The following is an 11,933-nucleotide window of genomic DNA, read 5'->3' on the forward strand; positions in this document are numbered from 1 at the left end:
GCACTGTTTATAAAACAAAATAATGGAACTAACCTAAATGTTCATCAGGATGAGTCTAGACAAATCAAAGTACCAATATAAGTTTCAATTTTATGCAACAACTGTTAAAATGTTAAAGAACTTAGATGTCTACAATGTAGCACTTGTGTCTTGCACTGTAGGTGCTCAATAAATATACTCTGGATGAAAAAAAAAAAAAAAGAGAAGAAAAGTTTTGTATGAACATAGAAAAAAGCCTGGAGCGCCTGGGTGGCTCAGTCCGTTAAGCGTCCCACTTTGGCTCAGGTCATGATCTCACTGTCCACATGTTCGAGCCCCGCGTCGGGCTCTGTGCTGACAGCTCAGAGCCTGGAACCTGCTTCGAATTCTGCGTCTCCCTCTCTCTCTGCCCCTCCCCATTCATGCTCTGTTCCTCTCTGTCTCAAAAATAAATAAACATTTTTAAAAATTATAAAGAAAGAAAAAGAAAAAAGCCTGGAGGTGTATTTGCCAAACTGATAAAAGTGACTATCTCCAGGAGCATAGGATAGAAGAGGAAACTTAACATTTTTTGCCTTTTATTCTTTTGTGTGTGTGGACTTGCCAAAATAAATATGAGCTAATTTTTTTTTTAAATTAAAGACTCATTTCTGATGACGTTTCTCTATGTTATCTCAATTTTACAAGTCTAAGAGCACCAAGGTTTGCGGTCAATGGCTCAAAACATGAATTGCTCAGGGAAATGAAACCTGTATTATACAAATAGTTGGGAATTCCTTTCTTCTTTCGTATTTTTTTTTTCTTTTGATATCTCAATTAATTCTTCTAAACACACAACCTGATGGCACCTACAGCAGAAGCTGGGACCTAAATCGAATTGACATTTCCTTCCATTAAGTACACTTGACATAGTCCATCTTTAGTGGGACCTCTCCCGAATAGCTAAAGTTGGGAGATTTTGAAGACAGGCTCCAGTTTCCATTTTCCTAACGCCGGGCCCAGGGGCCACCCTGCATCACCAAGTCTCTAACGAACTAGTCTACTGAGGGGAGTCCTATGGCTTCTTCCTCCAGACGAGGAGACTAGTGTCAGAAGCTGGAAAGTCTGGAATGAAGGAATAAGCGGTATAAGGTAACAAGACTGGCCTCGGGGTGCGCGGTGTGTGTACACGGCAGACCCGTGCAAAGTTAACTCTTCTCCCTGCTGACTGGGCGCCCCCCAAATCTGCCAAGCTGGGCCTGATAGAAAACTCAGATAAGAGGACCTCGGAGCTGGGCCTGATAGAAAACTCAGATAAAGAGGATCTCGGCCGAGTTACGTGAAAAGGCTGAGTACAAACTATTCAGGCTCTATTTGGGGCTCCAGGCTGAGAAGCGACACGGCAAACGTCCGCGAAGAAGGGAGGCAGATGGCGCTTTTTCAAGGAGCCCTACTTAACCAGCCCACCTAGCAGAACCCATCAAACAGCTCCCGGAGAACGTCACTTCACTGTCTTCGTTCCTGCCCTCAGCCAAGATGGCCGCCGAGGCGCGCCCGTACCATGGCGCACGCGCCGCACAGCCGGTCTTCCCTCTTCCCGTCCTTCCGCGCGCCGGCACCGCCCACTCACCAGCTGCACCCCCTCCCAGCGTCCTCAGCCTCACCCCCTTTCTGGCTGCTCCCGCCGGTCCAGGCTCCGAGCCCGGAAGTGGATATTGCGGCTCGGCTAAGAGGACGAGGGGGAGGGGGAAGTACTTCCGGGGAAACGGGCCCCGGGTTGGTGTTTGTAAACTTGCCTCGGTCCCGGCAGGGCAGCGACGGCCACGGGGTTGGCACGGTGCGCTGGGACCTGGAGGAGGCGCCGCGCGGCGGGGGAGACTGCGAGAGGCCGCGCCTGGCAGGTAGAAGCACACCTCAGGGAGCGCAGCGTCGTCCGGGCCGGCGGCAGCGCCTCAGCAGCTCGCAGGCCGTGGGGCGCCGCGCGGGAAGGGGGAGGGGAAGGGAGGAGGGGCGCGTGGCGAAGGGAGGGGGCCGGAGAGGGGAAGGGGCCGCGCGCGCGCGCGTACCGCCCCCCAGGCCCGCCAGTCCGGCCGCGTCGCCCGCCCGGCGGAGGGGGCTTGCTTGGCGGGGACGCGGGCGCGAGCACGCACCTCGCGCGCTTCTCGGCGCTCTCCTCCGGCTTCTTGCGGTGGGGCGCTGCGGCTGGGTGGCTGGCTGGCAGGCGGGAGGAGGAGGAGGGAGGGAACGCGCAGCGCCGGCGTCGGTCCGCCTGCCTGCCTTCCACCTCCGCAGCGAGTTTCCGTACCTTCGGGCGGAATCGGAGAACGTGCACGTGTGGGCCGGCCCGGCGCGCACTGCCGGTCCGGTTGCTGCCTGCCGCTCAAGCGTCCAGCGATAGCCCTCGAGCTGTCCTCTACCCCAGTTCTGGCCTCCTTAATAGAGTGCGAGGTTCGCGGGCCGGCCCACTGGGCACAAAAGCCCCGAGGGGCCTCCGCCCCCTTCTATTCCTAAGATGGCAAATCCAAGCAGTTGGCCCGTTGCGGCTCCTCTATGAGAGGCCCCAATTACTTTTACTCCTGTTGGCAGCTCCTCTTTGCCCAGGAGACCAGTTTCTACTCCTGACCTAGAAAGAAAACTCTGCTTGACTAATGTCCTCTTTCTGAGGTTCACGGAAAGCGCCCAGCAAAAAAAAAAAAAAAAAAAGTTCAACCTACCACAGGTCGTATGTCCTGAGAATGTTGCACCTAACAGCCCCATTTCCTTTCTGGTTTCAGGTTTCTGAAACAGATCGTGAACTTCAACGAGAGGATTCAGTTGGAAAATCAAGACTGGCAAGCTTTTTCTTCAGACCATAGGCAGGATCCAGGCAGAGTCCAGGGATTCTTGGAACACCCATCTTCCCCTTGGAGGACACTAAGCTCTGTCTGAAGACAAAGGCAATTCAATATGGCAGCAGGACTGAAGGGACATGAAGGAGTTGTTACAGTGATTTGGTGACAATTCTTCAAACAACAGTGTCTTAGGAAAGGTGGATTGAGAAACTCCTGAACTTTTGGGTTGCATAAGTGAGAAATCAGCATGGCTCAGGTAAAAAGCTATAGAATCCTCCTCCTTCAAGATCACTGGGAAGCGTGTTTGCAGTTTCACTCTTGAATGCTGTCCTAGTCAACATATTGACCAACCCAGTGAGCCAAGCTCTGTATTAAGCACCAGGGGGAGATCTAGAGGAAGGAAAGGAGACAGGCCACAGCCCCTGCCTTCAGGGAGCTTCCAGTCAAATGAAGGAGGTAGGCTATTCTGCATCACAGGCACTGATGGGACATTGCAAAACAACTACTCAGCTTACACTTGGTACATTAAGTGCTGAGGGGCATGAGGGAGTGAACAGTCTGGTGAATGCTTCATTTGTTTTTTTTTTTCAACAGGAATTAATTGAACTCCTGTTACATGCAAGGCATTGTGCTGGGGATACAAAGATGAATAAGATTGTCCCTGTCCCCAGCAAGCTTCCAGGCTAGTTGGGGTGGGGCGGGGGGCGGGAAATGAAGAAACAGTCTATTATTTATCTTTATATTCGCAATACCTTGCATGGTGGTTGGCTAGCAATCAATGAATCTGTTGATTGAAGGAACGTGCAATAATAGAGGTATGTACGCTGCAGAGGAGAGAAGGGTACCTCTGCCTGGATGGAAAAAAGCGGATGGAGCTTGAAGGATACAGAGGATTTTCCTAGGTAGACAAGCAGAACAGGGCAGTCAGATAAGGAGAACTGCATGGGCAGAGGCCTAGAGGCATGGGAGAATGCGATGAGGTTAGGAGTACTACAGGGTTTGCTGGTTAAGGAGGAAAAGATTCAAATGGGTGAGGGGGATAGGATAGGTAATGCTAGAGGGAAAAGTTAGGGTGAGGGAGTTGTTTCCTAGAGAAGTAAGAGTATAATCCCAGGGCTTTTTATGCCTTGCTAAGGAATTAGACTTTATTCTGTAAGGAATGGGAACTCTCTGAAGAATGTTAAGTAGCAGAGTGATATCAGGTCAGTGTATTTAGAAAGTAATTGTCACCGTGAGGGTACAGGATGGATTGGAGAGACAGGATGATGTAATAGGTTGTTGTAAGTCTGGATAGCAAAGCCATGTGCAGGCACCCCCAGAGCTGCTCCCAGCTTTCTTCCAGGGACCCTCACCTACCAGTCTCACCAGGATGGCAGCCTGATTACAGTATAATTGGCTTCCTTCCAGCTGCATGCATAGCTTCCTCCTTTCCATGCAGATTAGGAGCCCTTCAGTTTTTTCTTTCTTTATTTGCAACCCACTTCACAGCATCATGTTCACTCTTGTTTTGAGAACACTGCCTTTCACTAATCACTAACTGGGCCCTGCTAGACATTTATACCTTAGTTTCATTCCCATCAACCATGTGAGAGTAGATACTCTCATAAACATTTTGCATTTAAGGAAACTGAGGCCCAAAGAGGTAGAGTAATTTGCCCAAGATTGTACAGTGTAAATGGCAGAGCTAAGCTTTTCACCTGTAGACTTTTCTATCCAAAGCCCTTGAAGGAGAGAGAAGGGATCCTAGGATATACTAAAAGGAATTTCTTTCTTTCTTTCTTTTTTTAATGTTTATTTATTTTGGGGAGAGAGAAAGAGCACAAGCTGGGGAGGGGCAGAGAGAGAGAAGGAGACACAGAATCCAAAACAGGCTCCAGGCTCTGAACTGTCAGCACAGAGCCTGATATGAGGCTCGAACTTTGGACTGGTGAGATCATGACCCGAGCTGAAGTCGGATGCTCAACCAACTGAACCACCCAGGTGCCCCTAAAAGGAATTTCTAAGAGGAATTTTTGTAATAAGTCACTTGTGGAAGTTTGCTGACCGACTATTTTTTTGAAGTGTTTCTTCCTCCTCACCACCCCCCCCCCAAAAAAAAGGTATTTCTTCAGTAAAAAGAGTAAATTCTCTAGTGCTGGCTAGACTAAGTCAGTTGGAAGAAGGTAGCCATAAAAAAGAAATTTTCTTAATCATCCTTTGTTTAAGTATTGTCTAAAGTGTATATAGAACAGAGGATGTGAAAATATATGGATATGCAAACAGCTAAATGACTGTGGGAGTCAAGAGAAAGTGATAATTCAATCCTAAAATCCTTCCAAGTGATTTAATTTTTATATCTCTTACAATTGACGGCACATGGGGAGTTTAAAATCCAAAGGGAGAAATGACCTGATTTTACTGATAAACATGTTTGTAGAACCTGATAGAATATATATGTGGCACCAGTGAGGTCTGCCAATCATAAGTGGGCTCTGAATCTGCTGTTGAGAGAGGAAGGAGGCAAGGTCTGCTAGAAATCTCCCCTTTCAGTGAGTCAGCAGGGCAGACACTCATGCCCATTCACAAGGCCTAGAAAACCTAGTAACACGCAGACACACCACACGCTATACCTAGCACTCTATTAATGCCAAAAGTGTTGATAATACCTGGTTATTCACTTGATGTATACCTAAATGCTGATAAATGACAAAATAAGTAACTTGTTCCTGGTGAGGTGAGTTAGGGAGGACTCTTGAAGGAAGCAGAGTTTCACAGTAAGAGGGACACTCCCTAGAGAAGCACTTTGTTTGTAGCTGGGTGGAAAAGGTAGTTCTATAGAAGATGGCAGCGTGTTTTTGCCCTGCCCTGCCAGGTGACCTGACACCTCATCTCCTTTCAACTTAGGCAAGTCTCCTGGCTTGTGAAGGCCTAGCAGGTGTGAGTTTGGTTCCCACTGCAGCCAGCAAGAAGATGATGCTGAGCCAGATTGCCAGCAAGCAGGCCGAGAATGGAGAGCGGGCAGGTAGCCCTGATGTGCTGAGGTGCTCGAGTCAGGTACAGCATTTGAGTCTGTTGTGGCACCTGGGGATTGGGTGGCCCAAGCTCTCTGCCAGGAGATGTCGAGTTTTGATTCCTTGGTGCTTCTGTTTAGGGAACTGGGGAAAAAAGGATCCAGCTGGGGAATGAATGAATATGGGTATTTTAGAGAGCTAAGGAAGGTCTTTTCTATACCTACAACTCTTAACACCATAGTACTTGCAGAGGAAATGGATGGATGAGTACCTTCTCTAAACCTTTGGGGCAGGTCGTTATTCTCATTTATAACTTGTCTGAAAGCAGACAAGTTTGGTTTCCTATCTTGTATTCTGAGATAGACTGTGAGTTTAGATTTGATTTGTTTTCAAAGGGCCACCGAAAAGACAGCGATAAGTCCCGTAGTCGCAAAGATGATGACAGCTTGGCTGAGGCCTCTCATTCAAAGAAGACTGTTAAAAAGGCAGGTAATGGGGTAATCCCCAAGTTGGTACTGTTTTGTAATGGGGTAATCCTCCTCTTCTTCCCTCTGTGGTTCAACCTGAAACTTTCCCTAGATGTTTTGGTCACTTAATAGCCAGTGAGTGTGTCGCTCAGATTTCATCCATAGGTCACTTTGGTATTTGATGTCTGCCCTCTCTGGAACATCCTTCGTGAGGGAAGGAGGGTCAGGGAAGCATGGGATCCTGTGCCAAAGAGGCAGGTAGACATTCAGAGTGTTGAGTTTGATGGGGGCAGACAGCTTACCTGCACCCACCTTCTTCCTCAGAGGGTCTCTTAGTAAGCAGTGTGGGAGATGACAACATCAGAGAGATTATTTTGTCCGGCAACTGGAAATTGACCCAGATTAGAATGGAGGCAAAAAGGAGGTAGAGGGATACCCTTATGACATGCCTGATTGTTGCCCCCAGGTGGTGGTAGTGGAACAAAATGGTTCTTTTCAAGTAAAGATTCCCAAAAATTTTATTTGTGAACACTGCTTTGGAGCCTTTAGGAGCAGTTACCACCTCAAGAGGCACATCCTAATTCATACTGGTAAGTCTTTTGCTCGTATTTTCTGAGGAGAATAGTCTATGGTTTGTATTGTGTGTGTGTGTATAGCTCTTGTTGGGTTTGTTTTAAAGGCTGGGTATTAGAAATAGAGGAGGAAGGTGAGTGAGTGAGCTAGAGAAATCACATGGCTCTGTTACAATCTAGTGTCACTGAGAACAGCAGCTTTGAGGACCTTTCCCATTAGGTGTCTGCACATTGCTAAAATTTAAAATTTCTGGAAAAATACCTGAAATGAAATCCCTGCCATGTGTACCTCCTTATATTAATTTCTCTCTCCACCTGGGCCAGGTGAGAAGCCATTTGAGTGTGATATATGTGATATGCGCTTCATCCAGAAATACCACCTGGAGCGTCACAAGCGTGTGCACAGTGGCGAAAAGCCCTACCAGTGTGAACGGTGTCATCAGGTAAGCTCACATGTCATCCATCCACCCCACACGTGGATTTTGCCTTCACCAAGAACCAGGGCCAGTTCCCATCCCCTGCCCGACAAGGGACCATCTAGTATTCCTGGCCATGAGAGAGTTAGTACCTCAGTGGGAGGTGTATCTCTCTGGCCTTACTGCTGATTGTAGGGAGGGGCCATAAGAATAATTGTAATAACAATAGCAGCATTTTTTGAGGACTTATTTTGTGCCAGGCACTGTGAGAGCATATTTGACATAGATTATTTTATTTAATCTTCATGTTAACTCCATAAACTAGCTGTGTTCCTGTCATGTCACATGTGGGGAAATTGAGATTTAAAGAGATTAAGTTTCCTAAGGATACAGCAGATCAAGGGTAGAGCTAAGATTCAGTCAAACTTTGGAGCTGGTGCTCCTGGAAGGAGAAATACAATCTCTGCCCTCGGGGTCATATCTGATCTGATGAGAATGTAAGAGCTTGGACCAAAACAAGACAAGAACAAAACATGAGAAATGATAACAGCTAACATTTCCTGGTTGCTTTGCTCCACCCTCTTAAACTGAATCTCAAAATACTAGAATAAAAACTCCATGAGGCAGAGATTTGCCCCTCTGGTTCTCCACTCTATCCTCAGCCCCAAGAACTGTACCTGCCTTGAGACAGACATTCAATAAATATTGGATGAATAAAGCAGCCATTCTGTGAGTAGGTACTTTTAGTCCCATTGCAGATGAATGTACCGATTAAGTACTGTTAGATACCATGTCCAAGGTTGCACAGCTACTAATTGGTAGAGCCAGGATTCGGACTTCAGAGCTTGTGTTCTTAACCACTGTGTGCTCCTGCCTTCTGTGTACATGCTGAGGGCATATGGAATGGGACCTGTGCCTCCCGTGTGGGGAAGACAACTAGCCAACAGGTAGCTGAGTTTCTCCTCTCAAGCACTTAATCCTTCCTTTCTTCTCAGTGTTTTTCTCGGACAGATCGATTACTCAGACACAAACGGATGTGCCAAGGGTGCCAGTCCAAGACTTCCGACGGGCAGTTTTCTCTATAGGCGCAAGGGGTCCTGGGTGGTGGGAGTGATCAGAAGAATTTACCGAAGAGCACACCCCCTCTGGTCTGATGGTCCCACCACCACCCCTCTGTACCTGTCCCCCTCCTGGAGGAGTGGACCCAGGAGACCAGAAGAGTGCATCAGGGGACAGCAGCCTCAGAGCCTCAGCTCTGTAAATAATCTGAGACTATGAGTATCTCGGGGAAGTTCCTACAGCATTCCTGGGTAGGGAAGCTAGTCCCTGGACCCTTGGCTGAGGTTATAGGTGGGGACTCAAGGTACAGGACCAAGACTGGTGTGGCTCCCACAACCTTGGACTCCAGCTGGCAGCTGAAATGGAAAGGATTGGGGAGAGGGATTTGTTTGTTTGTTCTATTCTTGTTTTTGTTTATTCAAAAGCAATTTTAGCAGGTACACTGTGGATAAAGGTAATATGGAGGCATAGAGCCCTGGTCAAAGCAGGGACTATGGCTGGTCCAGCCCTCCCCAAAACTGAGTTTTTAGTTGCAGTTGATCCTCAGTGTTCTGCAGCCCTGCACCTCACCTCCTGTTTGAAGGAGAGTAGGATCAGGGATGGCAGCTGAGCTTACTTTGGCCTCCTTATACACTGTAGGGACAGAAGGAAGAATGGTGAGAGGAGCAGACGAGGGCTGGGTCCAACCGGAGTGGACAGGTACCTCTGATTTCCTTCGGGAAAGAGCAAGAATTGTGCCCAGGGCTGATGTAATGGCCCAGGCCACACTGGTACCTAATGGGGTCAGCTCAAGTGCCTTTTGGAGGAAACTTGGGTGAGAGTGGCCCATGAAGCCCTTCCGTGCCCCTTTTGGGCACTCGATCTTGGACATGGTTTGTGGCTACCTCGCTGCCATTGACTCCTGAGCCAGACAAAGGTGTCGAGCAGGTAGTCATGGATATCAAAGTGGGCTCTCTCTCCTTGTGCCCTCTTAGGAACAACCCGAGACTAGTCCCAAGTTGGGCAACAACTGTTCAAGAAACAAAGGAGTTTGGTGTCCCCTAACATGACTGTTGAGCAGTGTGAGCTGCTTTCCCTGCCCAGTCCTATCACTGTATTCAGGTAAAGGAGATAGGGGTGTGGCTTTTGGTCCCAAAGAACAAGATCTTGACTTCCTTCTTAATGGCCATCCCTACCCGACAAAGAATGCAGGGGAGGGAGGTGCTGCAGAGAAAGGACTGAGGAGGAAACCTTTTGTGGGTTTTATTGTTAACTGTATTCTTTGCTCCTCTCTGCCCCAACACCACCACCTTATCTGCCCCCAAAAAAGTGATCAGGGGTGTATGTGTGTGCGCGCGCGCACGTGTGCATGAGTGTGTTCATTCACATGTGTGCTTGTGTTTGTATGCTTGGAGATGGCATATTATTGAGCCAAACCCTTTTCTGGCCCTCAACTCAGGGGAGGATGACATAAAGCAGCCCCCACCACCACCACCATGAAGGGTGCTTGGGGTCCCAGCAAGAGCTGAGGAACTCGGTTTAGGGGACTGAAGGGCTTTGTTTTGGAGGGAGTTTTTTAGATTGATTTAACAGGCTGGTTAGGGTGTTTAACCCAAGCCAGAGCTTGTGAACATGAATTTTCTAAAGTGAAATAAGAAACCCTTTTCCTGCTATGGAAGGTTCAGGGGGTTGATTGACCCCCACTGTGGCCTGCCCTGACCTGTTGGGGGAGTAATCATGGCGTAATCCTGGATGCTTGGTGAACCTGACCAAGGTGTCAGTGGGGATCTGAGATGGCAACTCCGGGAAGTGTGATTTCATTTCCTCCAAAATGTAGTGAACAGCAGCAGAAAATTCCTAGCTGTTATCTAATCAGGAGGAGATTGGGGCGGGGTGGGGGGGGGGGGGGGGGGGCGTGGGGGGTCCATACCTCTGAAATGTGAGAATTCCAGGGAAAAAGAAAGGTGTGGCACCTTTCAGATTTTCCCTGATGGCACCTGAGATCTTTTGGGAGAGACACTAGGGAATGTGTTTGCCACCTGTGCTCTTCTAGCTTTATGCCGGCACTTCCATTTGATAGGGTCCAGAACCTAGACCTCGGTCCTTGGAGCTGCCCTGTTGTCCCTGCAAGCAGGTTATCTTCCTGTGTGTGAGTGAGCCCCTTTCCTGTTAGAGGGCTCTGCTGGGGCCAGAGTTGATCATTCACATCTGGCAGTGTATTCTCAGAAGGAGGCTACATTCAGAAAACAGTTGTCCCATGAGCACTTTTGAAAATAGGAGGCTTTGTTCACTGTCACTTGCAGCTAATCTGTGTAGAGTTGGGGTGTGGGTGGCTAGAGTCCCAGGAGTGACCTATGCGCCTACGTGTATGGACGTGTGCTTAGGTCAGAATGTGCCCTGGCCCCCCACAGCCTCAGCCTTTTGCCTGGGTGGGTGGGAGAGAGGGAATGTGTGAGCAGATGTGTGAAGAACCGTACCGGAAGCACCCCTGCCAAGGATTGGGTGTGGGGGAAACTCAGGAGCAGGTGGTTCGTTCAGTTGTCCAGGTGTTGAGGATCTGGGGCCAGTGATGTGTGAGGAGAAAGGAGCAAAGAGGTGAAAAGGAGTGATTCAGCCCCCCCCCCCCCCCCAGAGGGTCCAGGAGCCCCACTTACACCCCAGGGAAACCACAGCCTAAGAGCGCTTGCAGAGGCTCCTGGGCCCAACACCCCAGCCCTCCTTAGCTGGTGGGGCCTAGCACTGGACAGATGCCTCAGGTGCGTGTGGAGTGAAGGGAAAGGGAGATAGGGCAGGCTCTCAGAGACCAGGACATGGAATTTGGGGACCTGGGAAAGAGAGTAGCACCCGTTCCAGGTGGGCCACTGTACCAGGCCCTACTAGCCCTGCCCTGCACCCATCTCTTCTCCATCCACCCCCCTACAGCCTTTCATCACTTAGCTACTGATTGTGCCCCATGGCTTGACATTGGAGGGTTAAATGAGACATGGGGTCCCACCACAACTTCTAACCCTCTCCCCAGATGCTCTTTGCCTCTGCTGCAGTCCTGGGGCTTTTATCTTAACAATCCCTCCTACTCTTCCTCTTTCCCTCCCACCTTCCCCCCCCCCCCCCCCCCCCCCCTTTTTTTTTTTTTTTTTAATATACTTATTTTGCTATTGGGGGAGGGGAATATCAAATGAACAAAATCACTTTTAAATGGTAGTTTTTATAAGATGTTATAAACTTGTATCTTTTTACCATTAAAGTGCAGTGTATGTTCCTTCGTGATATATTTAGGATATTTAAATAAAAAGAAAATGGGGCTTTTCTACATACTCTTTTTTGGGAAACCTTTTCTTTGGGGCCAAAGTGGTTATCCTTTTTTCCCCCAAATATAACCACCCCAGATGTCCTGCATCCGAGAAACCACCATGTAAAACTCCACAGAAGCAACAAGTAGAAGTGAAAACAGGATATCACTTCTGAATAAGAGAAAAAACATGCACAGCAGAACGAAATAAGGTCAGGTACCAGCTGTGTTTCTCCAAGTGTGGTTCTGTAGTCCTACAAATGCATGACCGGAGGATTCACTAGCCCACCCTGACCAGCCACTTCCCAAGCAGCCACATACTGAATCTCCTGCACACCAGGTTAGAGGACCTCTCCCCACCCTCAGGTGGCA

At 48.7% G+C, this 11,933-nt stretch overlaps 1 protein-coding gene across 3 annotated transcripts; it reads left to right on the forward strand.

Moving 5' to 3' along the window:
• The first annotated feature begins 1,594 nt into the window (after window positions 1–1,594).
• Window positions 1,595–9,420, forward strand: ZNF740 (zinc finger protein 740). Of its 3 annotated transcripts, XM_049625575.1 has the most exons (7): window positions 1,600–1,859; window positions 2,733–3,045; window positions 5,673–5,822; window positions 6,175–6,264; window positions 6,713–6,836; window positions 7,143–7,261; window positions 8,230–9,420. In XM_049625575.1, exons 2-7 carry the CDS (start codon window positions 3,037–3,039, stop codon window positions 8,317–8,319), a joined length of 582 nt encoding a protein of 193 aa, XP_049481532.1. In that variant the 5' UTR covers window positions 1,600–1,859; window positions 2,733–3,036; the 3' UTR covers window positions 8,320–9,420. The 3 variants fall into 3 exon arrangements, with proteins under 3 accessions (XP_049481531.1, XP_049481530.1, XP_049481532.1); XM_049625574.1 differs by having other exon boundaries at window positions 1,595–1,859; window positions 2,733–3,245; window positions 7,143–8,323; XM_049625573.1 differs by having other exon boundaries at window positions 1,597–1,859; window positions 7,143–8,323.
• The last annotated feature ends 2,513 nt before the right edge of the window (window positions 9,421–11,933 follow it).

Source organism: Panthera uncia, chromosome B4 (assembly GCF_023721935.1).
Source record: "Panthera uncia isolate 11264 chromosome B4, Puncia_PCG_1.0, whole genome shotgun sequence".
Lineage (NCBI taxonomy): Eukaryota > Metazoa > Chordata > Mammalia > Carnivora > Felidae > Panthera > Panthera uncia.